General features: G+C 41.1%; 1 protein-coding gene across 2 annotated transcripts; it reads left to right on the top strand.

The window, feature by feature from the left end:
• The first annotated feature begins 350 nt into the window (after positions 1-350).
• taok2b (TAO kinase 2b) lies at positions 351-26,754 on the top strand. Of its 2 annotated transcripts, XM_040134720.1 has the most exons (20): positions 351-956; positions 4,048-4,188; positions 5,758-5,829; positions 5,932-6,033; positions 7,541-7,586; positions 7,709-7,805; positions 8,070-8,183; positions 9,987-10,078; positions 10,270-10,363; positions 10,885-10,966; positions 11,855-12,022; positions 12,837-13,043; positions 13,764-13,966; positions 14,179-14,356; positions 14,566-14,694; positions 14,972-15,175; positions 16,149-16,388; positions 22,360-22,572; positions 24,839-25,021; positions 25,819-26,754. In XM_040134720.1, the coding sequence occupies exons 2-20, from the start codon at positions 4,057-4,059 to the stop codon at positions 26,752-26,754; spliced, it is 3,492 nt and encodes a 1,163-aa protein (XP_039990654.1). In that variant the 5' UTR covers positions 351-956; positions 4,048-4,056. The 2 variants fall into 2 exon arrangements, with proteins under 2 accessions (XP_039990654.1, XP_039990653.1); XM_040134719.1 differs by lacking the exons at positions 22,360-22,572; positions 24,839-25,021; positions 25,819-26,754 and having other exon boundaries at positions 376-956; positions 16,149-20,377.
• Positions 26,755-27,974: the final 1,220 nt, after the last annotated feature.

Below are 27,974 nucleotides of genomic sequence, written 5' to 3'. Positions count from 1 at the left end.
ACTTTTACTGTATTGACACTTTGATTACAGTACTTTTAATTTTGGATGAGCATTCTATATTTTAGTATTACTGTTTTTACTAAACAAGAGAATCTGCTGATTGTTTTTACTCTGATTCCCCCCACTGAAGATATTCTAATCTATTTCAAATGAGTGATAATGAGAAACCCTGAAACAAAGACTACTACGGTTCACGAGTTAATAATACACAGCTGTATTTCAAATGGTATAATGATAATAATAATAATAATAATAATAATATCCTAGCTATTAATAGGGGCAACGTAATGCTTTTTTTAAGTTGTAAAGTTACCATACTAACGTTCCGGCGAACCTCCTCGGCCACACCGTGACAACATTTCGGCTCATGTGCCTACTTTATAAGCGTCGACGAAGAGCGCTTCCGTTTTCCTTTCGGCTCCCGCCCCGCTCCGCCATCATGAAGTCCTGAACAAAAACGGATGAGAGTCGAGCAAAATGGGGATAACACGAACTGGAGAGGAAATCCACCGACAGCAGTAACGTAATGACAGTACAAAGTGGAGCGCGGAGCGGACCCGTGGAAATTAATGAACCAGTTTCCCGCTGAAGACGTCGCAGGCGGCTCCTGGCGTTACGTTATTTAGTTAGCGGTCTTGCTAACAGCAGCTAGAGCTAGCCTGTGGTTTTCTTCTGGAGACAGCTCTGCTGCTAGCTGGAAGGCGTCAGTCAGCAGCTAGCTGTCACTTTAACTGACTGGTACTTTGCTCATGTCAAGTCGTGCAGGCGTGCTAGCTGTCCGTTTGACTGGGAGCTTCAGGATGGAGGGGTCTTCGAGTAAAGGCATCGACAGACAGAATGTGGTGTGTTCGTGTTGAGTAGACACCAGTGCCGAGGAAGGGGAGTGAGACCAATATTTTCCAGCCAGGCCGGTTAGCTAGCTCCAGAGCTAGCTAAAGTGGATCCCAAAAGCCACGGTAAGACATGTTATAAATCATTCAGTATGCCAGCGTAGCCGAATACCCCTCTCCACCTCTGTTTGCATGGGAAAAAAAACAGCTAGCAGCATTTGCTACCTCATTTTCAGCTCCCGGAGAGGTTGACATTGACATGTAGGCTTGTTGTTGGCCTGCACCCTGAACACCCAGCCAGCCTGGAGTTGTTGTTGTCTACTGCTGAATTCATGTCATGCGTTTCTTTGATGAGCAAATATAGCCTAATTGACCAGCCAAGTGCAAAAGCCATCTAAGTTTCTCAGCTGAGATGCACACTGTACATGATAGTGAAAGTAGGCACATATCTGGATAATTACTGCTCTGTCTCACCAGCCAAGGATAATATGCGTTTTGTTTTCCATAATATGCCTAGGGTGATCCAAGGTTGTAACATTGCATTTAGCTTAGAGAGATAATCTTGGATGAAACCACATGATTGCAGCATTTGTTGCCTCTTCAAACAGTGTCTCTGGAATGAGTCTGACTTGGATAGGTTTTTGAAAACAGATTAGGAGCTTGCTTGAGGCTTGGTTGCAAAATATAAAGAACTTCTCATTTTTAAAGGGAACCACATGCTTCCTCTTTGACTGTAGCAAAATGGCCATGAAAGAAATGTTTCATCTGATGCCTGTTTGGAAATACTGGCATGAAAGCTCAATTGTTAAATTATTGACCACTTAAAAAATATACAGCATGTGTTGCTTTTCTACATTTCCATTTGGCAAAATCCTAATGACTGATGATGTACCACATGCCAGGCTGGTAACTTGACAAACGGTGCATCACAGTTTATGTCTGCACTGCAGCTGCACTTTTAAGAACACACTATGTACAATAAATGTATACATTTTAGAATAGTGTGAGTTTCAGCATCTCTCTCCACTCAAATGGGAGACTGAAATGGAAGCCTCTGGTATATAACCACCACAAACAATCTGATGCTGATTTTCTGTTTGCGAAGGGATCTTTACTCCGATCTTTACTCCGACTGTACTCCCCGAAATGTGCCTCAGAAAGGCTGTGTCTATTAGTAAAATAATTCGGTTTTACATAGGCCTTCTCTAGTAGAATAAAATTCAGTATGGCAATTGTAGTGAAGTAACTCAGTAATACCTAATAATTTTGAATCCTGTGAGTAATTAAAATTTCTAATGCAAAAGAAATGAAACTCATCAAACATTTTAGAAACAAAATACTGTAGACAAGCTAATCTGCTTCATCCATTCTTAATGGGTTAATAGGAGATGTGTCAGCAATATCTAATGTTTCCTTGTAGATTTGGGAGGTTGACAGACAACATGCATGACAAATCTCTATTGTCTCACGATATATAGTATCATATTGCCAGAACCTATAAGACATAATAAAAAACTGATCAAATCAGTGGTCAGCTCCAGTCTTTAATAGCGTAATTTGGGTTTCCAATTGTCAATATTTATTCCAGAAACTTAGCCCTCAGTGCTTTATCCTTATCCTTTCATGTAAACCTCCAACTGTTCATAATTGGACAGGAAAAATTTGATTAGCTTTTTAGAGATATCAAACTCTGTAGCGGTTAGAGGTTCTTATCCTTTTAAAAAAGGTAAAACTTTTTGTCACACAGTTACTACACAGTAGGCAAATCATTTGCCTGCTAAACTGATTGGCAGTTTGCTTTTATGTTGGGAAATTTGGCCTACCGTTCTCTACTGCTTTTCAGAGAGATGTCTTTCTTCACTATCGGCCAGGCTGCTGCTTTAAAATGTCCTGCTCAGTCATAGTTCCTACTAAAAAAGCAAATCTAAGTGATCTGTATCAACATTGTTGTTTATGTTTTTTAAGAAATTATTGTATAAGATATATCTTCATAGGATTTTAAAAATTTTAAAAATTCCCAAACATCAATATCAGTGTCACCCTCAGAAATTCAGTATTGATCCAGCTATAATTTATATTGTATATCCTTTTGCTGGATTCTCCTCATGACCATGATTCAAACTTTAATTAAGTGTTTTAGAATCAACAATACATGTAATAAGGCAAATAAGACCAGCCATAAATATTAAACACTTTACTGCTTGATAGAAAATTAAAATAGTCTAGTCCACCTGGTTATTTAAACATATTTTATTTTGTTTCATTCACTGGTTTCACACACATGCGCGCTGTCTTAACAACGATGACCATGCCATTGAGTTTGTGCGCTGGTGAAGGACCACTGAACTACTAGTCAGAATCACTGAGAGGAATGTTTTGTTTAGCATACAATGAAAAAATTAAGCATTTTGCGTGGATTTTTGTGTGTTACTTTAAAATGAGTGAAGAAGATGAAAGAAACCTTTAAAAAAAGAATTGCCAAAGGAATGTTGACGTGGAGCAAAAACAGGTATTCATTTCTTCCACACTTTTAGTTGGATATACCGAAGCCAAAAGCGGCCTATACTGTATCTGGTGAAATTATGATAATTAACTATTTTTGAATATTGTAGTGTTAATTGTAAAAAGGAAAAATTCAGCAATGTTAAGTTTTTTTCTGGTAGAGTCAGATGGATGATGATGGATGAATGAATTGGTGGGTGGGTGGGGGGGGTGGATGGTCATCTGAAGCTAATGGGCACTTTGATATTTTCCATTCATATGCGCGAACACAAATTTGCATTTTTTAAAATTCTTAGACAGTTGAAATGCAGATGCAGACCATGATAAGCTTTTTGCACATGAACCAAAGTGACTCCACCCTGTGGAGTGGAAAAGCAATCGCTGTATATTGAGTTGCAAGTTTGGTTAGAAAGGTGCCCTGTGTAATTTTTTTGAGAGAAACTGGGATTTAGTACACATGTACTTCAGCAGTGTACTAACAAGTGATGACTAGCAAACCACTACTTATCTATAGAGTACTGGATATAATTTTTTTTTTTTTTTTTTTTAAATTTGCTTAAGCCGTGTTGTTAATTTCCTCAAGAGATCCAAATGCGTCGATTATATGTGACAGACTGGGCCATGTTTCCTTGGCAGCTCATGTTTCCAACACAAATGTTGGTAATGCTTCCAAATTACAGAGACTCACCCAGTGTCTCTCTTCCACCCTTACCAGGCGCTGGCCATGCCGTCGAGTGTGCGGGCCGGGAGCCTGAAGGACCCGGAGGTGGCTGAACTGTTCTCCAGGGAGGATCCCGAGAAGCTCTTCACAGACCTGAGGGAGATCGGCCATGGAAGCTTCGGAGCAGTCTACTTTGTAAGTTACTGTCTTTGGTGTCAGGGTTTGTAAAAGTAATGGGATATTGGTGCCACAGTGGCCACATGCAAACACAGTGGCCACAGTTTGCATGCAATTGTTACAGCCATGAGGTGTCATTCATATATATATACATATATATACATATATACACACACACCTAATTTGAATTAAGATACTGGTTTTCTCCAGAGAATGTAGGAAATTTAGCGACAGAGAATTGATTACAAACAGGTCTTTTAAATGCATCAGTAAGGTTTAGTCAGCAGCTAACACTTTGCTGATATAAATACATCTCTAAAATATGAATGTGGAAATTTAATTATTAGGCAACTGATAATTAAGCCAGCTGAAAACCTGTTCTTGAATTCTGGACGAAAATGTTTTCTTTTTCAGTCTCATACACTGACACACACTACTGGCAAGCTCTTGAAAAGTGGTCTGTTTTGAGGCTGTGGAAAGATATTCTATAACTTAGCACTTTTCATTTGTTCGAAATTTAAGATTTTTGCAGTATTGATTTCTGTTTGTATCCTGCACTCCACAGGGAGAGCTAGCTAGAAAGTCGTTCAGATTATTAATCTTGTTCAGATGTTGTTTAGATAAAGACATTAAAGACAAAACAGGAGTTATGTTAGTAATCCTTAATGTAAGAACTGCCATACAGAAGAAAGTAAAAATGAAAATCACTATCTTGTTCAAATGTGTTCATTTGCTTTCTTATTTACTGGTGATAACCAAATAAGAATCTTTAAGATATTACCTTGGGCTCGGAATTTTTTGACATCAAATGGAGACTATATTCAATTAAAATAAAAATAAGTATAATCAATAATGAAAATGCTTACTGGTTACAGCTCTAATTAATTAATTGTAGCAGTTCTAGCTATTTCAGGTTGATGCTACAGGGGATAGCACAACCCAAAACTCTTGCACTGATGTGGAAAATAAAACAGCATAGATAAAATGAACTGCTGCTCTTTCACTTCATTTAATTTGAGGTCACTGTGATGAAAGTAGTCAGTCAGAGTGGTTGTTGACAGTAAATTCTGTGCTTACAGAGTTGTTGGTCAGAGATGGTGTCTGTTAGACAGGGGGGAAAGGTAATGATGGCACTGCCAATAAGAACACAAGGTGAAGCTGAAGATGAAGCATGGCAATAAGGAGAAAAAGGTAAAAACATGGTGATAGTGAAGGACAACTTGTAAGTGGTGGATGAAAAGCCCTGTTTAATGAAGGATAAAAAGGAGCTATTCACGGATAAAGGGATCGATGGGAGAGGACACGAGAGATCGTAGGAGGCTCAGCAGAAATCCTGGTTGTATGTGACAGTGATTTCTTTGTTGGGTCTGATGTAAAAATTGCTCTTTAATCCCAGAGTTCTCAGGTATTTTGTGAAAATACAGTTTGTGTTATTGGTGCTGTCAGCCACATCAAATGATTATTAAAGTTACCTGAAATTCTGCTGTAAGTAATACAAAGCAGGGTCACCTCTACTGTTTAAAGAAAACCGAGGAAGACTTAAAATAAGTAATTTATCGTCTGTTGTCCCTAAATTTTCCACATTAGGCCCATGACATCCGCACCAATGAGGTGGTGGCCATCAAGAAGATGTCCTATAGTGGCAAACAGTCCAATGAGGTAGGACCTTGCAAAGCTCTAAGTCTTCATTTAATTTAGATGAAAGATCAGTTTATAACTGAGGTTTTCTCATCAATGACTGTGGCTCTGGTAATGTTCCAGAAATGGCAGGATATCATCAAGGAAGTGAAGTTCCTCCAGAAACTGCGCCATCCCAATACCGTTGAGTACCGCGGCTGCTACCTGAGAGAGCACACAGCATGGGTAAGTGTGTGTGCGTGCGTGCATCTATCTGTGTGCGCGTGTGTGTGTACTCCGTAACCGTAAATTGACTGTGCAGTACATATCTACGGCAGCATTGTACACCATGCATGTAACATTAATGAAAAGCATTATTTTGTATATACTGAAGGTGTTTCTCAGTATTACAGTGCTGTTACTTCAGTCCCAGTGGCACACAAAACAAAGATGAAAAAGTCTTGCCTAGGAGCGTGGCAAGACATAATTCAGCAGCATATTTAAACAAATCATGTTCATGTTAATGCAGGCTTTCATCCAATGTGCATTTTGTGCTTCTTTTTGCTTCTGTTATTTAGTTTTTCCTCATTGATATAAATGAGCTGGCCAATAATAGGAACAAAAATTTCCAGTTAGTGTGGAACTAGAGGAACTAGACTCGGGGAATAGAAACTACAAACTACGGGTCCAGTTTGCACATTCCTGTTTGCGTTTCCACTGCATTTGAAGAACCATGAAGATGAGGCAAAGAAGTCCAGTGACAGATTAAAAAACAACAGCAGCGTTTGAAGTGCAATTTTTCACACATGAGGAAATGACACCATACAGCCATCATATTGTTCTTTGCATTTGCTGCTGCATGAATTTGATGTTTGAGTTGGGTGTCAGGAATGTATAAAAAGGAGACTGAGTGTTTGACGGTCATTTATTTCTGCATTGGAACATAACTGCCATGAAACAATTATCAAATCGAGTTTTATTTCTCTCCTTTACCAACTTTTTTCCTCTCACCTCTCCCGCTTTCACATTCACGCTCTCTCTCATTTAGTTGGGAAGTCAACAAAAAAGCCTACCTTTGTTTTTAATGACAATAAACAACAACAAATGTCAACCCCTCATCCTAATATTTATTCTAGTGGTGTCCAGTACTTCCTTATTTTGGCTATGAGGTGGTACTCGAATTGTAGTTGCCTCAGGGTCTTTGTTTGACCAGTCACTGCCGGTCAGCCCTGTAAACCCTTCAAGGAAACTTCCTGAACCAACAGAACCTGGAGCTATTGTACAGGAACTACATTTATTCCCTGCTGAAACGAACAGCCTTGTTCCAGAGTTCATCAAAAGTTTCTTGGTGCCCTTACAAAGTTGCTGCAGTGAAAATACCCTAAAGGATAAAATGGCTGCAAATTATCTGCTGTATTGTGTGTTTTTATGATGATGCACTACACAGTACTATATTGTTACTGTACATAATGACAGATTATGCTACCCTGACACGTTTAGCTAGTCTGATGCAGACTCTAAGAGATACTCCTGTTCTCTGGAAGGAAACCTCAGACCTCCATTTTGAAGTGGCCATGCGAACACAACAACAACTCTCACACGTTAATAAATGTACTGAACTCCAAGAGGAAAGTGTCTGCCGGTCTAAAAAAAAAACTTTTTCCATTCAGATCAAGTGTGAAAAAGTCCTTTTAAGTCAATTGTCCTCCATAAAAATAGAAAACACTTTAACACCCCGCTGTCTCTCTCCTAGCTGGTGATGGAGTACTGCTTGGGCTCAGCTTCTGACCTCTTAGAAGGTAAGTATGACAGCACAAAGACAAATGAGTAATTACGAAACACTAATAAGGTAATTATATATTTCAGTTGTTGACATACAGTAAATGATGCCTGATGTTCCCTAATATCTCTCTTCACCCAGTCCACAAGAAACCCCTCCAGGAAGTGGAAATAGCTGCCATAACCCATGGGGCATTGCAGGGATTGGTGTATCTTCACTCTCACAACATGATCCACAGGTAACTCCCTGTTCTTTTTCTCACTATCTTTATCTGTTCTGCTTTCCTCCCCCACACTTCTGACAAGAGACAAAACAAATACAGTGGAGAAAGCACAAACTGTGCTGCCTAGGATAAGCTTATGCAATGGTGCTCACACACTGCAGCAACACATTTTAGACGATCTAACAATACATTTTCTCTCCCATGTCTTTATTTGTTTTGACGTCGATACAATTTTCCTGACTTGTCATTGTCTCTTGTCTGATCACGTCTCTCTCTCAGGGATGTGAAGGCAGGAAACATCTTGCTAACAGAACCAGGCCAGGTCAAGCTGGGAGACTTTGGCTCTGCCTCCATCGTTGCTCCAGCCAACTCCTTCGTGGGAACACCTTACTGGTAAGACACCAAACTTTTTACTCATAACAGTGTCATCCTCGTCATTAGATGGGGGTTTGAGAACAGGCACTCCTGGTGGATTCATAAGAATTACACCACATTATGATCCGGCAAAGCTTGTACCTTGCTCATGTCAGTAGGCATCATCTTTGCCAAACACAAAAAACATAAACAGTATTGTAATATCAGTTGTAGACCAGTTGAAGTATTCTCCATCAAGTATGTCCATGTATCATAACATACTTGAAAGTCGTTTTTACAGTTTTAAATCTTCAAGATTTCAGTCCTGGTTGTTGTAGCGGTAATAATGGTTACCGTAGTAACAGCTAGTGCAGTTTAATACTGCAGGTCCCACAATTCTGGGAACAGCAAATACCCCCTGAGCAGCTACTTCGAAATGACCTCTGTCTTGTTTTGTAGACACATTTTTGATGAACGATTGAGTCAGCTGTGACCACAGTGACCAATGCATTGCGTTTCCTGCTTCACAATCAAAGCCACCTCATGTTTCGCCAGTTGAATGCTTTTAATGTATAGCAGCAGCGGGAAATGTTTCATTTGCACTTAATCCACTTTACACAGCTTTGATACGGTACAGTAGAACCCAAACAATTAGTCAAGTACTATATTGAGAAAAGAATTTTATGCCACTATTTTTATAAGCAGTTGATCGCAGTAGTCATTTTTCAATTAAAACCTCCTCCACCTTCTCAACTATGATATTTTTCTGCTTTTCTCTGTTTTATACATAGGTAAACTGAATACTTTTGGGTTTGTGGGCTGTTGGGACAAAACAAAACATTGGAAGATGTAAATTTTTGTTGTTTTCTATATATAGACCACAAAATTAATCGATTAATCACCAAAATAATTGTTCGATTAATCAATAATGAAAATAAATGTTAGTTGCATATATAAAATGCATTGCATACATAAAATGTTGCTGTTTAATAACTGAATGTAAATGGATGGCTGGCTATTGCATAAGAAATGTTGCCCATAAAAAAAGGGGTTTGAGATCAGTAAACTCTTTAAGGATTATAATTTTCAGAGTCAAAGTGAAATGAAAGTGACTAAACAAAGTTTGCTTTTTATTTTTATTCACCAATTTCACTTTTTAAAAAAAAATTCTTATTTTAAATTAAAATTTCATGTCTGTAGTGATGACCCTTTACCCCAGTCACAAGAAGAAACACTTTTCTCCTCTTAACCCCTAATGGTATCTGGTAGCTTTAGTTTTATTTGCAATACAACAAACTTCAGATAGCTGACTACTCGCCTCTTACAGTCTATGCTTCATTTGTTGTCACACTTGTAATGCGAAAAGGTTCCAACAAGGTGTGGCCGCTTGAAAGTCAGATTCAAATTCATTCAAAGCATGCAGCAGAGTGGGGGTCAAACTTGAACAACTTTGATCTGCAGGGTAACTGAGCCTTTAATTTCAAGTTAAGAGAACCCATTCATTGACAGACTGATATTTATTTACATAGTATTTATATGTATTGACGTATGTATTTGAGGTGCTGGAACCAGTAAGAATTTAGTGTTATACCGTCAATCAACTAATCCTTTCAGCATTACCTGCATATTTCTCACAAGGACATCAGATTCCACTATTCAGCAGCTACAGTTTTCTGGTGGTACTGTACATGAAGCAGCCTAACGCTCATAACATTCATGTCTACCCACATGGTGTGGATGCTGGAAATGACACTGAGCCCTGGAGGCACTGTTCTGTTAGTCCAGGATCAAAGGAAATGAGCTGAAAATGGTTGAATGGCTTGGTTGTTTCCTCCAACGCAGGATGGCGCCTGAGGTGATCCTGGCAATGGACGAGGGTCAGTACGATGGGAAGGTGGATGTGTGGTCACTTGGCATTACCTGCATAGAGCTGGGTAAGAAATGGGCATAGAATGGTCCTACAAGTGTGTGGGGGTATTTTGTGTTCACAGAGCTGAAAGCATTCAACCCTTTTCTTTGCTTTCTCCTCTCTTCCTTTTTTTTTTTTTTAATTTATTTTTGTTGTTGCTCTTTATCTGCCACTCTCTGTCTCTGTCACGCTATGCCATGCTTTGTCACTCTCTAGCGGAAAGGAAGCCTCCTCTGTTCAACATGAATGCTATGAGTGCCTTATACCACATCGCCCAGAATGAGAGCCCTGTGTTGCAGTCTAATCACTGGTGAGAGATGGTGAAACTTCCTAACTGGTCTGTGTCTTTATAGGCGAATATGACTTTTGTTGGACAATGAGATATGATGTGCAAAGAGGAGCATTTTCTTATGATGCTTGAGATTATCTTATTAATGTTACTTGCAAAAAAGAAGTGTTTGGTACATTGCGCTTTCTCATGTTGAATGGTTACAACATTCCTTTTATCATCCCTGTTCAAGATAAATAAAACCCTCAACACTTCCTTGTAGCACTATTGTTTTGCACCTGTACATCATTAATTAGAATCGGTCATTCTGAAGGCCCTTAAGATACATGCTTGGTGATATCCTGCAATACAACACGACACTGGTGAAAAATGAAAACTTTGTTTTATTATGAAAAAGTCACCAAATAGAGGTTTAAGAAAAGTCTTTAAAAAAAAATAGACTGCATGAATACATTGGTTTGAACAACATTTACAACCTGTTGTCATTTATCACATCATTTGTCACAATGTGCCTTTTGTAATGAGATTTTTATCATTTTTAGGTCGGATTATTTCCGCAATTTTGTGGACTCCTGTTTGCAGAAGATTGCCCAGGACAGACCTACCTCTGATGTGCTGCTCAAGGTACAAGGCCACAAAAACATTGTTGAATGTTGAATATTACGGCAGGTTGCTGTTGGGGAAACAAATAATTTGGCCAGCAATTGAATGTTAAAGCAGATTTTCTTGATTTGACAAAGAAAAATAGTGACTGGAGGTGCAATGTGCAAGCATCAATGTTAGTGATAAAAAGTCATCATCAGCAAGTAGCAAGTAAAGTAAGTCTGAGTAATTTAGGTGATGTGCAACAATGATGGTCCATATGCTTCATGTAACTAATGGGTGCATTATTTTGAATAAGTGTAAACAGAAAAAAATCCTGAGTATCTGCATCACATTTTTTTCATTTAAAATAATGCTCTCTAACATAATATAAGCAGGCTGTTGGCAACATATATGTACATATATATTTTTTTTAAACTTACCATTTTCTGATTTGTATAGCCAGCTACCATAGTGATCATTAGTGTTGTGCTGTTGTACTGACCTGCAGCTGAGTCCATGTCAGATCATGTTGGAGTTTAGCCAGAGACCACCACCATCCCCATCAACTAGAAAAATCCCTTACACACAAACTTACCTGGTTTTCCACAATTACACAATTATCTCTAATGAAAACTGTTGTAAACATGACATTTCCTCCTTATCGGTCACATCATTAAAAACGCTGAGACAAGAACGCACACACCACCCATATCAATTAAATTAGGCCTGAAGTTACACAACCTACAAATTGCAACCTCTGCCGTTGAAAGAGATGTTAAAAATAGCGATGTTTCATATACCACCCATATAGGTTTTACATTAATAAACAAGCACCTTAAACTGACTCAGAATCATCTGATTATTGAAATGTTTGCCTGTTTCTGTCCATTTCTGTCTCTTATTCTCTAAACCTCTCCATCCACCCAGCACCACTTCCTATGCAGAGAGCGTCCAATGACAGTTGTGATGGACCTGATTGCACGCACCAAGGATGCAGTCCGTGAGCTGGACAACCTTCAGTACCGGAAGATGAAGAAAATCCTTTTCCACGAGGCACACAACGGTCCCGCACCAGAAGGAGGCGACGAGGAAGAGGTAAGAATGGGACAGAGGATGAAGGGCCAACAGAGCTGCAGGAAGACATGAGGTGAAAAGGGCAGGGAGTTTGTAAAGTTAGAGACACAGTGACTGATGGAATAAATACTGATTACTATTGGGTCTAAGCTCTCACTTTATGTTCACGTTAAACATTGGCCACAAGCAAGAAACACGAACACTTGAAAAGACTCCATGAAAACACTGTTTATAGCAGTCTTTTGGTTATCATTTCACGTTTTCTTATACACGTGAAATGGGAAATTCCACTCCAAACCTTCAGAAGCTCATGACATGCTTCATTACTGATTGCTATGAGTAGTAACTTCAAAGTTAGGACTCTAGTCAAAGAAAATTAAAAAAAAAAAATAAAGTAACCAGCTTCAATGAAGACAAACCCTCCAAAAACCTTTTATTTTTGAAGAGGACAGCCTTGTATCAGGGTCTGTAAGGGAAAACAGCTGGTTTTAGCATCCCTCTTGCTTTTGTTTGTACTTCTCAATATATACTGTGAACTTAGAACCTCTTCCTCTCCATACAAAGGCCTTTGTTTCCATCAACGTTTAATTCCAGTTGGCTATTTCCCCCCAAAAGGAAATGAGGGAATTCAGAGAATGTGGGGCCGCACTTTTCCAGAGTGTAGGCCTGTGTCTCACTGTTAGTATGTTTTTTTTTACTAAATGTCTGCTCAGAATTTATAAATAGACTACTACTATCACCCTATGAAGTAAAGAATCTCCAATCACCATCCTCAAAGGTTTATCTTTCCCCAGAACCTTTTTTGAGTAATCCTCCGCTTTTTCCTTTCCACCAGGATGTGGAGCAGTATATGTTGCGCACCGGCACAGTCAACAGCATGGAGAGCTCCCACTCTCTGCCATCCATGTCCATCAGTGCCAGCTCACAGAGCAGCTCGGTCAACAGCCTGGCAGACGGCTCTGATGACAGCGGGGAGATGGCAATGATGCAGGAGGGAGAGCACACTGTCACCTCCAACAGCTCCGTCCTGCACAAGCCCCTGGTCTGTCCAAATTATTCACTGTTGTCTAGAATCCTGTCCCTCCTAGACCCCTCTTTGACATATCTGGCACTATGTCCATCAGTTTTCACGTAGAATCTTGTATGTATCTTAAAAGAGGGAACCAACAGGCTTTCTTTTCCACAGACTTACATGCACAACTTTCTACATGGAGAAACATGAGAGAAATAAAATTTGTTAAGATACATAATAGCACGGAGTGAATTATGGAAAGAAATTGGAAGCACACCGTATCTATTATGTTTATATCTTGTGCTTCTCTGCACTAATTGCTTTGTATAATTTGTAGCACTTTGTCTAACTTTAAATCTGGAGTTTGACAACTATTTCCAGACCAGTTCTACACATGCACCACCCACAGAAAAAGGAAAGCACAAGTAGCAACCAGTTTAGACCTGCAGATGCACAGCAGACATGTCAGTTTAGCCACCTACAGAGTAAAGCAAAAAATTGCCTCGTTGCATGGTAGCAGGCTCACCAGACCAAATGCCAAAGCTTTGGATTTTGGTGGACTTTGATTGAATCGTCACTAAGCCAAAGCCCCTGATTTAGTTAAATGATCATTGAATTTAATTTTAGTACTAGGATGTCATTTATTTAAAAGACAAGTCAGTTAAAAAACATTAAACAGCCACAAATCTTTTTATTATAAATCCTTTCCCTCTCTTCTTTTTTCTCCTCTGCTTGGTCTCCATCGTGTAGAGCCATGACAATATCTACGATGATCCGTATCAGCCAGAGGTTGACTCACAACGAGAAGCTTCTTCTGCTGGTGGTGGTGGCGGAGGAGGAGGGAGGCGTCGCCGAGGCAGAGACCATTTTGCCACCATCAGGACCGCCTCCCTCGTCACACGTCAGATCCAGGAACACGAGCAGGGGTCGGCTCTGAAAGAGCAGATGTCTGGGTAAGATGGCGATTGTGAAACTGGGCCAGTAACCATGCAATATATGAGAAAGGAACCACTTTTAGGTTTATTTGTACAGCTCTTAATCCTAACTACAGTTTGAAAGGTCTTTACAGTGCCCACCTTGTAAAACTTTATGTAAAAAAAGCACAATCCTTAACGTTTGAAGCGTCGTCCTTCTAGCTAACTTAATGACCTGCATCTCCTCACAGGTACAAGCGAATGCGGCGGCAGCACCAGAAGCAGCTGATGGGTCTGGAGAACAAGCTGAAGGCAGAGATGGACGAGCACCAGCTGAGACTGGACAAAGAGCTGGAGAATCAGCGGAACAGCTTTTCAATGGAGGGAGAGAAACTCTCCAAGAAGCACCAGGCTATCCTGGAGAAGGAGGTGAGCTGGCAGAGGAGGAATGAGTGATGGGGAGAGGAGACGGGAGGGACAGATGAATAAGAGATTTGAGAAACAGATGGTGTAGAAAAACAGATGATACCCAAGAGTCTACTGCAGTTTGGGAGATCTTGTGCCATGTAACATTTAATTTTGTCCTGCTTAAATTCCTCATGTTAATGAGATGGTATGGTTTGGGTCCCCCCCTCCAGACAAAGGCAGTCATGACAGAAGAGAAGAAGTTCCAGCAGCACATACTGGCCCAGCAAAAGAAGGAGTTGACCAGTCTGCTGGAGTCCCAGAAACGACAGTATCGACAACGCAAGGAGCAGCTCAAAGAGGTGCTTCTATGTTACCAGTCAGCTGGCTGCCCAAAAAGTATTTGTATGAGAAATATGGATAGAAGCACAGATCTAGTGTTGCATAAATTGGCCGCTGTTGATCAGCTTTCCATGTTTTTTATAGCTCTATCCAATTCGTTTCAATAGAAATTCACTTTCACCACTATCCTGCAACTTAAAACAAACTGCATCATAGTAATATTATAAAACAGCCTTGATCTATCAGCTTGATATCAATCCAGTTTAACTTGTACTGTACTGTTTTTTTCCACTCCAGGAACTAAACGAGAACCAGTCGACACCAAAGCGGGAGAAACAGGAGTGGTTGGTGCATCAGAAGGAGTGTCTGCAGCAGCTGCAGGCGGAGGAAGAGGCAGGCCTGCTGCGACGGCAGAGGCAGTATTATGAGCTACAGTGTCGCCAGTACAAGCGGAAGATGGTGCTGGCACGCCACAACCTGGAGCAAGACTTGCTGCGAGAGGTACCTCTTTTTTTTTTGATTGGCACATCAATAATGGATCAACAGCTCGGTTTTCCTCAAAACATTTTAAAGAGAACAAATTTAATATGATTCCAAAACATCAGGGTCAGTGTAGTAAGACATACAGTATACGAATGTGTTGTCAGATTTCTAGTGCCACCAGGAATATAACACTGCTGCTTCCGTCAGTTTTCCATATTTATAATTTAACTCACTGAGGAATGGTTTTAGAAATTCATTAGCAATTTGAGCACATTGATTAAGTTTTTCTTTTCTTTGAGCAAAGATGGACTTACAATGTGGAGCAGAAACAAACTTAGAGTCTCAGAGATACAGAATAAATGACATTATCAGATAGTAAAATCATTATCGGAAAGTTAAATAAAGATTGTTACTATTATTGGGCTTTTTATTGTTGCTGTGTTGGAAAAGCCAAATAACAGTAAGACCTGCACCAAGTTGACATAAATAATGTATATTCCTATTCGACTTTTAAATAAAAGATTAAAAGGCAGGTGGAATGGGTTTCCACTGTTTCCCACACATCAGAAATATACTTGGCATACTTCATAAATCTATTTTGGGAATAGACAAAACATTCGAAAGCTCTTTGAATATAATGTAGTCCAATACGACACTATTGCTAACTACTAACTTTTAAAATCACTGTAGAGGTGAATCAGCAACTCATTGCCATTGTCAAAATTGTGTGAAATACATATACTTAAAAATTAAATGTATAAGAAGTATATAAGAAATATACCTATAGTAAAATATAGTTATTGTACTTCTTAACCTATCTTATGTATACACGTATACTCAGATATATTTTGGCAGGCTGCCCGTCCATAGGCTGTGTTTGGGGAAAACCTCACATAGATCAGTAGAAAAATGTGTTCTGTGATATGTTTCCTCTCCCACAAAGTTTTATAACGTCCTTCCTGCCTCTTTCTCATCTTCAATTCTTCTCTAGGAACTGAACAAGAAGCAGACTCTAAAGGACTTGGAGTGTGCCATGCTGCTGCGTCACCATGAGTCCACCCAGGAGCTGGAGTTCCGCCAGCTGGGTTTGGTGCAGCGTACACGGGCCGAGCTTATCCGCACACAGCACCAGACGGAGCTCACCAACCAGATGGAGTATAACAAGAGGCGTGAGCAGGAGCTGCGTCAGAAACACGCTGTGGAGGTCCGCCAACAGCCCAAGAGCCTCAAAGTGAGTGAGAGCATCCAGAGCCAGGGGTCTCCTGAGGAGGGAGAGAGCCAGACAACAGAGGGGCCGAGCGGCATCTGGGGCATTGGGGCAGGGGTGGTAGAAGTGGACGTGGAGGGTGAGATAGAAAAGATGGAGGTGGTACCTAAGGAAACATATGATGTTGATGATGAGCTTGATGGCGCAGTGGTGGAATTCAGAAATGAAGTTTTTGTAGGAGCAGAGGAAGCGGAGGGTGTGAGTGTCCCTGAAAGGAAAGATGAGGTAAATGGCGAGAATAAACCAAATAGAAATGATGACAGAGAAGATGAGGGTGAGAAGGAGGAGTGGAAAATCAGTGAAGATGGGACAGAGGTGAGGGAAGTAGAAGGAGTGCAGTGGGAGTACGACGAGGACCATAGTAATACTGCACATGGAGACACTGATGAAGAGGAAGAGGAGGGCAGGGGTGTGGCCGATGGCTGTCCGTCAGAGCTCATCTCATTCCCATCCCCAGAAAAGAGACGTCTCCGTGGCCGACAGATTGACGAGCTCTCTGAGTTTTACTTCCCCGACACGACAGAGGAGCTGGAGCCCATTCCCATCTCCACGCCTCCTCCCCCTCCCCCCACCCAGACCTGTTTCCCTTCACTCTTCTCTCACGCCATCTGCCTCCTCCTCTCCCTCTCTGCTGCTGCCCAGCCCTCCAACCTCACTTTGCTACTACTCTCCATCTTCCTCCTCTCCCTGCGTCGCTCCCCACCACTGCCCTCGGTGGCATCTGTTGTTCTCTCTGCAGAGCTTGCCTTACTGGCGCTCTTCTTCTCATACCTCTTTCTTCGATCCTGCTGCTCTATATCTCTCTCCACCTACCTGTCGCTCAGCCTCTGGGCCAGCGGCCTTTTCAGTTTAGGACTCTCCCTCAGTTTGGGGATTTATTACATCCCCATAATTTGGATCTCAGCCTCCTTCCTCAGCTCTCCCTCCCTCTTCCTCTCCCTCTACTTGGTGGTGGTGCTGATTGTCAGGCCGGCCCGCGACTTCCTCCAGCATGCACCCCGGAAAGTCAACCGCCTCTGCATGCGAGTCCTTTTCCGCCTCCCCAGACCCCTGTTTGCCATGTGCCAGTCAGTCCTGGGTGGTATGGCTGAACGTAACCTCTATGAGATGTTTCCCAAAGCGGGGCGCAACTGGGGCGTACGCCAGTCCAAAATCCCAGTCCCCTTGAAGAGCTTGCCTTTAGAGTATCAGGCTTGCTGCAGCAACACCTCTCCCTTGGCCAAGGGCCTGCTCTGGGTGAGACGATTCAGTAGACGCCCCCTTGGGGTCCTGGCAGACCTGGCTAACTCCATAGTGCTAAAACTAGCTAGACATGCCCTGAAAAAGCTGCCGCTCAGTCTCCGAATCAAGCTCCAAACCCTGGGCCTCTTGAAGAAGCAGGTCCCGAGCATGCTGCCCCGACTGCTGCCCAGGGAGGTGAGGGAGAGGAGACAGAGGGAGAGAAGGAGGAGAGAGAGGGAGAGACAGAGGAGGGAAGAGAGGGAGAGGATGTTTCGTGAGGACACCAGGTGGGAGTGTGGGTTGAGGCGAACTTCATCTGGAAGGTTTGTCAGGGGCAAAATTCGGCCGTGGAGATAGCAAGACAAATTGAAGGAAAGAATGGGAGATTTTGTGTGTGTGTGTGTGTGTGTGTGTGTGTGTGTGTGTGTGTGTGTGTGTGAGAGAGAGAGAGAGTGAGCGTGATCATGGTCATGCTTTGTGTTCCATTGTTCGACCACGGTTTGTGTGTGTCATTTTGATTTGGGCCCACATGTCTCTCTTCTTACACATTTCCCAGACTGGTGTTTGGTCACATTTCTTAAAGATGAGGTGTATTTTACCCTGCACACACATACACCTGTACATCTGTGTGCGCTGGCTGAAAGTGATTTTGGCTGTCAAAGCTCATCCAAACAAGCGTACATGTGTGCACACAAGCCGTACTGTGGAATCAGTGGGCTCTGCAAACGTAAACCTGCAGTTGAACCCATGGTTACTGTACCAAACCCAGTGAAGTTTTTAACATTTCATTATTGTGCTTTTTGTAAAAGTTCCTTTAAGTGTCTTTAGTTTTTATTATTTTGCTCTTAATTTGTAAGACAAATGTTTTTATGGTTATTTTTAAGACCGTTTTTGTGCAATGGTTTGTTTTTCTTTATAGTGGTCTTATTTCATTGGGTCTCATTTGTGCACTGTTATCTCAGTGCTTAGAACCAGTATGACAGTGTTGCATAGCTTGATGGCTATAATTTCACTCCCCAAAGTTGAACTGTGAAAAAAAAAAAAAAAGATGATTAATAATTTCACTAATATCACCCTGAACACTAGCTCTCAGTAGTATATAAGTGCAATAAACAGCTGAGCAGAAATATCTGGGACCACTGTAAGACATTTGATAGTATTTTAATTTAGGTTTCTATTTTTAGAAGTCAAAGTGGAAAATGGTGACCAGAAGGTTTTACTTTATAGAACTTAAATTAATAAAGTTTGGGTCCATTTAGCTGGAATATAAAGCCTATCCAGTTCTTTGTTCCGTGTTTAGACATCATTGGATATTATTCACAGCTGGTGAAATCTTTAGCATTCAGATTCTAGTTAGATAAACTATTTTTATTGCGATTTATGCAATAATCTTGTTATGATTTACCGTGTAAACATTTAGATATTTTTCCCCTTAATAATCGTATAAACCTACATCAGTTTATGCCTAGTTACAACTGTTTACACAAATGTCGTTAGTCGGTTGTGAATTGACATATCCTGAATTTATAGTGGACACATAAGAGAGCAGATATACTCGGAGTAGTAAAAGTATAATATAATAAAAACCTATATTTAATATTTCAAATTAGCTTAATTTATATGAAGCTGTAGGCAATCTTTTGAGACATGCAATCATAAAATAAGTCCAAAGATTGAAGAAACTACTGAATATGAAAGAATATAAGAAGTTTTTGCAGAGATATGTTTAATTTTGCACGGTCTCAAAGACAATTCAAAAATGATACCAAATGTGGGAGAATCCCTTAACTTCAGTTAAGGGCTGCAACTAACGATTATTTTCAATATTGATTCATTTGCTGATTATTTTTTTCGATTTAAAAGTTTAGCCTTTGAAACGTGAAAAAATAATGAAAAAATGCCCAAGGGCCTGAGGCGATGTCTTTAGATATCTTGTTTTGTTCAACCAAAAGTCCAAAAACCAAAAATCTTCTGTCAGTTAACCAATCAGTTAATCGTTTCAGCTCTACTTCAGTCCGACCAAAAAGAAAGTTGACATAGTGCCGTTGTTGCAAATTTTAGGACTTAGACACCAAAATGCTCTGATGTGCACATTTAATTAACATTGTAAGTAAAATGAGCCAAAATTGGGTGAAAATTTGCAGCTGTGTCAGGCATAGATCTGAATATATAAAGATTTTTAATTTTGCAAGTCTGCAGGGGAAGTTTGGTTAAACCGAGTAAATTGCACCAGTGCTTATAGATGCTGATTATATATTTTAAAAAAAAAAAAGTGCCCTGTCAGGAATATTACTGAGTAGGAAAACTCAACTGTATTTTCACCCAGGGGGAAAAAAAAGTAGGGCACTTCTTTTTGAGTGACCTGCATTTGGGAAGTCTAGCTTTAAAAAAAACATTTTACAAACATTGTTTTATTTGAATGTAAATTTTTTGCCATTGATTTACATTTGTGTTCCAGTATCAGTTATTTCCTGTTCCTATGTTTATGTTTACATGTTTGTATTCTGTTTTGTTCTGACACCGTCTGAGTGTTTGAGTTTCCACAGAGTTATATCACCTTGAGTTTTTTATATTTAATTTATGCAGTATTTATAAGTCTAGTACTGCATTGTGTTTGGCAGCCATTTTGTTGTCCTCTTTATTCTCATTTTAGCTGCATGAGTGTTGGCATAATGTATGGCTGTGTGCTCGCAAGCATAGAAAAATATTTTGTCATACTTCCAGAATTTTCTTTACACAAAAAATAAATTCTTTTGTCTGTAAAATCATTGTCTTTGTTTGTTTTTATGATTTTTGTTTCCATCATTACCATGTCTTCATTTCTTTACTTTTTTCCCCCGATCTATCATCAAGTCTTATTGGATAGAAATGACCCTTTACCATTTTGTTCATCATCGTTCTTTCTGTATCATCACTCATTTAATCTCTGTTGTCATCTGTTGTGCTCCTTCCCTTTGCGTAAAACTCACCAAAAATAACGCCAGCTGGTTCTGTGACTTTGTTTTGTGCTATTTCTAATCGGTATATAAAGTTGAAATACATTTTAAAGATGTGACCTGATAGATAGATATAGATATTAGTCATTTATAGGCCTTAAACCTGCGTAAAGGAAAGTAAGGAATAGGAATTTTAAATCATCTATAATTTTTTTCTCCCCCTCTGGATCAGTTTTGTGCTTGCTAGTTTTACTTAAATTTTAATTATAATTTGCAAAAAACGATTAAAAGTAATGCTAACTTCTCTTCTAGATGACAACACAGATTGATCACATTTCTGTTAAAGGCATAATCTGCAATCCAAATATGCTGACGGTATTCTAAAGTTATTGTTTCCTGAAATGTTTGTTGACATCAGAAATGTTTTTAAACCCTGGGTTTAAACATTAATTATAAGACAAATGCAGAAAAAGTCTTATTTATCATTTATAGCGCAACCTTGATAATTAAATGTATGAATATACTTTTAAGAGTCAAAAGAATATTGATTGGGCCTTTAAACATTTTCCTGAATGTTTAAATTCATACATAGTTAGAAATTGTATTTAAGGAATCGACCGTAAAGGGCCTGCAATAATGTGCAATAATATCCTTGCATCCATTTACACTCATTCTATTGCAAAGTTTAAGTTTATTTTTTGTTGCAGAAATATGCAGAAATCACACACACTGCCTCATTTTCACCACACTAAGTAACCTGAAGCGGACACAACTATAATCTCCACCACTGTCGAGCTGAAAGAAAAACACTAATGAGAGATTTATTTTGATGGACACCTTGGATCCATTGAATCAATCAAAGTATGAACTGCGCTATGAATATATCCAACACTGTGAATGTCAGTTTTTCACCTTTTTAGGGACTGGAGGTAAAGTAGACTGTGAGTGCTTCACGGACTGTCCTTTTAGGTTGAGATCATGTATACTGTTGACTTCCTTTAGCTGCTGCTGACAGCCAGAGGTTGTGCTCATACATTACAGCCTTTACAAAATTCCCCAACTGCAAATAATTATAACTATATTAATTAAGTGGCGAGGTGTAAAAACAAAGCAGAGCATAAAGAAACATTCACGTTACCACTTAAAAACCTTTAAGTAAAATCTGTGGTTTATTTTCTTTTTGCATTAAATATTCACAACCGTTAAAAAAAAAAAAAAAATTAAGGTATTATGTATGAGTTTAACAATTGCGTGAGCGCATCATTCCCTAACTGAGCCCAGCCCACTGCAACCCAGAGAAAATACAGAAATCTCTCATGAAAAAAATCCATCAATCAAACAAACAGTGTGGGAGAATGTGTTTTAAGTCTTTAAATTTGCAGTTGAAGTTAAACCGTTATTTTGATTTTCTGCTAAATTTGTCATAAAGCAATACATACACGCTTTTCATGTGTCAGACCTTCAGATAACATTGATAAAATTACAACATGTACAAAAGGGAACATTAGTGTGCACAAGGGTACAAACTCAGTCAGTGTGGCAGTGATGGTGTCGCTGTCAAACATTCAACATTTGACAGGTATTTATACTTTAATTTCTCTTTTTTTTTTTTTCATTTTTCACCATCAGTCATGTCAGCATTTTTCCAACAAAACTTGACAGCAAGTCATTTTTCCCCCTGATTTTCTGTATTGAACACATTAATCGCCATGTTCATTTTCTAAAACCGCAGGAGCACTTTAGCCCAGCTGCTTCCATCTCTCTTCTCTCTTCTCCAGTCCAAAGAGCTTCAGATTAAGCGTCAGTTCCAGGACACCTGTAAGATCCAAACCCGTCAGTACAAGGCCCTGCGCAACCACCTGCTGGAGAACACGCCCAAGTCGGACCACAAGGCTGTGCTGAAGCGGCTGAAGGATGAGCAGACTCGTAAGCTGGCCATCCTGGCCGAGCAGTATGACCACTCCATCAATGACATGCTGTCCACACAGGCTGTGAGTAAGGCAAGGAGACGTCGTTCACTTCACACTCGCACCACACCACCACAGCTGTGCCTGGCCAGGGAGTCCTCCTGCCTGCCCGCCCGCCTGCCTCTCTGCCTGTCCGCCCTCCAACCAGCCTCCTTCCGGTCCCTCAGTGTTAATCTCCACCTGAACCCACACATCCCAGTTTTATACCAAATTATGTAAACCACCCGGTTTCCCCTACAATTTAACAGTTATGTGCAAGTCCTCTTCCAAAACATCCTTTTCCCCCTGAATATTTGGGAGAAACAATCATTTTCCTGGCCTGCCTCGGGAGAGGAGATGACAGCTTTGGTGAAATCTGACCCTGTAAAGAAAGACAACGTGTTTGAAGTTCAGCCATAAGTTAGACCACTTATATTCAGCCACATAATAAGACATAATAAAACTATATACGGTATCTTTAAAAGAGTACTCTATTAATTTAGCATTGCACACCTGTAACATTGTTAGACACACAATACTTAAACAAAAACAAAAAAAACAATGCAGCTTTCTTATTCCACACATTCTTCTTCCTTGTCAAAACCTGGCGCCTACATTACCCATAATGTAACCCGACCACCGACTGTTTTTTCTAACTTCTCTCTAACACCACACCAGCAGATTTTTTTCATTTTTGTAAGTTGGTGGCGTTTCCCCTTCGAATAGAACCCAGATGTTAAATGACCTACAATACACACGTGCGTCATACTGAACACCACTGACATAACAATGGCAGCAACCAGAGATGAGCCTCATTCCTCTCATCTTAGGGACTGTACACAAATGATTGGAGGGTGGGGTCAACAAGGGTTATGTTTTGTTTTTGTTTTTTTTCTGAAGGGAGGGTAGTCTGCCTGCTCATGGAGAAACGGGGAGGAGCTCAAGTTTTTTCCTTCCTTTACCATAGACCACAAAGGTTCATTTTGCCATATGCAGAGGACAACAATGATGTCTCTGTATCAGAGCTTCATTTTACACCTTTAGATTACAGTAACCATAGCTAGTAGTACCAGAATGTCAGTTTCTGAGAAACAGTTGTTGCAGGGGTTTGGGAGCTGTGGTGGAGACCACAATGCCACACTGTGAAAATACTGCAAGTAAAATTCTACATTGAAAATGTTTTTGAGTAAACGTATGTCAATAGAAGTAGGAAAGTGTCAAAAGTAAATGTACCCAGTGCAGGAAAATGTCCCCTGTAACTGTAAGAGTAGTATTATTGAAGCATTAACGTGTAAGAAGCATTTTACTGTTGGTTGTAGTTGGTTGAGGCGGAGCTAATTTCACTATTTAATGTAAGGCTGACAATAATGATTATTTCCATTATGTGTAAAACAAACAGTTGGAGAAAACAAACAAACAAAAAAATTGTCTCGACTCTTAAGTGCCCTCTTAGCATGGGACTCACACACACACAAATCCCAGGCTTTTAAATGAATGAAACACATATTAGGAAGGAGATGGGACGTAACAAACCGTCTAGTTCCCATCAATGACATAACACCCAGTGCTACTTTAATTACCTCACATGGCAGCATGCATGTAAGCCCAGTAAGCCTAATCCCTGCTGCCCTTGTTTGTCCTCACATTTACTCCTGCTGCGGTTAAAGTCTCTGTGGGAAGGTGTCCCACATACTGATTAAACCCAATCATGTGGTCAGATTATATATATGAATATATATATATATATATATGAAGAAACAAGATTTAATCTGTTTCCTATAACCAGGTTTTAAGACAGGCAACACACACAGGTCACAGTAGTTGCGCATCATTTTTATAATATTACACTGATTTATTTTGACTTAGACAGATTTTCTACATTTTTTTTTTTAAATCAACACATTTTGAAATGATATCTGCACTGCATTTTCATAGTATACCAGTAAATTTATGCACTGAGGCTTGGGATTAAATTTACTTGGTTTTGATTTCATCTGACACTTTCTCACATTACACTGAAATTTTGTTTCGCTTAACTTCATCCTGTTGAAGACACCTCACAGTTTATGCAGGCACAGACTGATCCAACACGAGTTACCCAGACAAAATACTGATTTAACAAAACCATCTGTGGCTCACACTCCTGATCCTCTCGTCTGCTCTCTCGTGCATCTCCCTATCTCTTTTCCAAATTCCAACCTTTCTGAGCTTTTCCTCCTCTACCCTTGCCAACACTAAAGCAAAATTAGTTGCCCATACAATGATGCCAAATCCGTTTTTCATCACGCTCCCTCCTATTTCTGCATCTTAGCTGCGATTGGATGAGACCCAGGAAGCGGAGTACAAGGTGCTGCGGATGCAGCTGCAGCAGGAGCTGGAGCTGCTGAACGCCTACCAGAGCAAGATCAAGATCCACACCGACACGCAGCACGAGAGGGAGGTCAAGGACCTGGAACAGAGGGTGTCCATCCGCCGCGCCCTGCTGGAGCAGAGGGTTAGAGTCCTTTGGCAATCACTTCTATGAGAGAAAATCTCCTTAAAATGTTGTGCAAGAACTTGGTGAGTTCTAGGAATTGATTTAGTTGAACAGAGAAGACTGCAAACTGGATATCATTTCTTTTCAAAGTAAGCTAACAGCGGACTGCTGATGTTAGCCTCAGCATTGTTAGCTTTTGCAAGGTTCTGATATACCTTTCTGCTGTCCAATGTTGAGCCCTCGACAATTTACTTAAAAGTTTCTGCAACAACTGTACCACCTTCAATGATGTCATACGATCTTCGGTAGCAGATGGAGTCGCACCTCAAAGACTTCTCCTCCTTGTCAGAAAAAATAAGACTGAAACTTCATTCCAGACCTTAGACACAACAGCTGACCAAAAATAATCCCACCCCAGGGTCCACTCAGTAGACGTCCTGGAGCTTTCTATCAGATAGCATGATCTTCCTCAGAAAAAAAAAAAAACATCTACAACCTACAATTCATAATCTGAATTTCAGTGACAGCTGGGCAACTCCATCAGCTAAGAAAAATCGTGTGGTAAGATCAAAGGCCCTGGAACAGCTACTGAGCAGCCCTTGTGGTAAGACTGTTGCTGTTACTAAGGTCAAGAATGAACTTTCAGTTAGTTGATTTACAGTTATTAAGATGAGCTCCAGAGGAGGTTTAGGTTTGCAAATGCTAAATCTAGAGTCGTGGATTGGGAAAAAGGTTTGATCACATTTTTAATTATGCTACAATTTGAAGAGAAATGACATTGTGTTTCTATGTGTGTTCTCCTCATCTTCTCCTAGATCGAGGAGGAGATGCTGTCCCTGCAGAACGAGCGCTCCGAGCGCATCCGCACCCTCCTGGAGCGGCAGGCCAGCGAGATCGAGGCCTTCGACTCCGAGAGCTTGCGTCTGGGTTTCAGTAACATGGCCCTGACGGGCATCCCCAGCGAGGCCTACCCCAAGCAGGGCTACTCCAACGCCCCGCCCTCCAGCTCCCGCTCTGCCGGCCACTGGAGCCACGGCATGCACCCGCAGAACATGCCCTCGCAGCAGCACTCCCGCCGCAGCCACAACAGCAGCGGCGGCGGCATCGGTAGTGGCAGCGGGGCAGGGGACCGCAGGAGCGAGTCCTCCTCTTCCTCCCACAGCCTGGGAATGGCCCTGGGGCTGGTTCGGGATGGGAGGGAGGTGCACCACTCATCTCGCTCCTCCGCCTCCTCTTCCTCCTCCTCCTCCTCGTCTTCCTCCCACCACCAACGCCACCACCTGCCCCAGCACTACCACCACCAGAGCACGCCGCAGCTGTACCGCGAGCGGGAGCGGGATCGAGATAGGGAGCGGGAGAAGGAGAGGGAGCGAGAGTGGGCCGGAGTGCGAGGCTCCGGCGGCGACCTGGCCCACCCACACCCCCTGCCCTTCTCCCATCACCTGCCCTCGCGCTCCTCCTCTCAGTCCCTGGCCATGCTACCTCCCCCACCGCCTGCCCCTCCCTCCATCTCCGGCCCATCCTCCTCCTCCTCTTCCTCCTCCTCCTCTCAGGGAGGGATATATGGTGGCGGCGGGCTGGGTGTGCGTGGTGCGCCGAGCCTGTTGGCCCTGAGAAATAGCCCCCAGCCTCTGAGGAGGACGGCGTCCGGCGGGGGGCCGGGAGGCGCAGGGGGGAGCGACGGCGTCCTGAGCCGAAGCACCTCAGTCACTTCTCACATCTCTAACGGCTCCCACCTCTCCTACTCTTAGACGACAGGAAGGAAGAGAGCGGACAGGGTGGTAGCATGAAGGGAAGGAGTGATTTAGGAAGGTAGCTATCACAGGTTGCATCTCAATACTCTCAGCTTGCCTCCTTGCCTTGTAACCTTTCTTGGACTGATCTAAACTCTCAGAAAAGCTGAAATGCAGGGGATTTAGGGGTATCACCCTTTTAATGCACAGAAAGGCAAAGAGATCAGTCCACATCAGAGGCAAAGAGAGGAAAAACTGATATTATTGAGCTGCACCCTGCTTCTTTAGACTCAGGGTGGGTAGAGAGGTTTTCTCCCATTCTCACAGGTATAAAAGAGGGAGGGAGGAATGTAACCACCTGTAATACCACTGGATTAAGGTGATATTAGGTCAAAAAAAAAAATAAGAGGAGGTTTGTGTTTAATGTTTTTATCTTTGTTACCGCCTGTATAAAAGTAAGATAGGATGCGCGAAAGGAGGGACATTTAGCCCTTTTTTTCCTCCCAGAGCTGCAGAGAGAGGGGACGGCAGCCATGTCTTCTTCTATGATGTTCTGTGCTGGAATGGAGAAAGAGAGAGGACATGGGGAAGAAAAAAGGAAAATGATGGGGTTTTTTTTTGTTTTGCATTGTGTATGTATGTGTATGTAGTCTGTAGTGTCCAGAAATTATCTAGCAAGCACTCGCAACTTGGGCTCCAGAAAGGAAAAAAGGGGGAGAGTCACAAAAGATGGGTTACTTCAGTCTCCAGCCTGGTGGAGCCTGGAAAACACTTTTTATTGATTTACAACTGATGATGTTTTGTTGTTTTTTTTTTTTTTTTTTTCTTTTGTATTAAGTGTATAAAACACACACACACACACAACAAAAACAAGTTGCTTGGAACGTCACCAATGCCTTTAAGGGGTTCTTAAAGGGATGTCGTGCCATCAAAAATTTTTATTTGATGACTGCAAGACGATTCAAAAGTGAATACAAATACACAGAATGTTTGTAAAGCCAAGAGACTCTGTTCTAAAAATGCAGCTGGGATGAGGAGAAACATTTGTGAGGACATGTACAAATACAAAAGAAAAAAAAAAGCTTTCTGGCATCCATGACATATTGAGTATCTAAACAACATAGGTGTCTATGGGAGTCACTCCAATGCATGAGATAGATGTACAAAAAAACATTTGTAAACATGACCAAACACATTTGAATTGTACCGTACCTGTCCAAGTTTCACTGGCATTTAAG

This window comes from Xiphias gladius, chromosome 9, assembly GCF_016859285.1.
Source record: "Xiphias gladius isolate SHS-SW01 ecotype Sanya breed wild chromosome 9, ASM1685928v1, whole genome shotgun sequence".
Lineage (NCBI taxonomy): Eukaryota > Metazoa > Chordata > Actinopteri > Istiophoriformes > Xiphiidae > Xiphias > Xiphias gladius.
This window is presented reverse-complemented; position numbering and strand designations above follow the sequence as displayed.

Excerpts from the sequence above, each read along its gene's own strand:
- taok2b (XM_040134719.1), top strand. The coding sequence starts at position 4,057 with ATGCCGTCGAGTGTGCGGGCCGGGAGCCTGAAGGACCCGGAGGTGGCT. Across the intron at positions 8,184-9,986 it reads TTCGTGGGAACACCTTACTG|GATGGCGCCTGAGGTGATCC; the intron begins GTAAGACACCAA and ends CCTCCAACGCAG. Across the intron at positions 13,967-14,178 it reads CTGAAAGAGCAGATGTCTGG|GTACAAGCGAATGCGGCGGC; the intron begins GTAAGATGGCGA and ends ATCTCCTCACAG.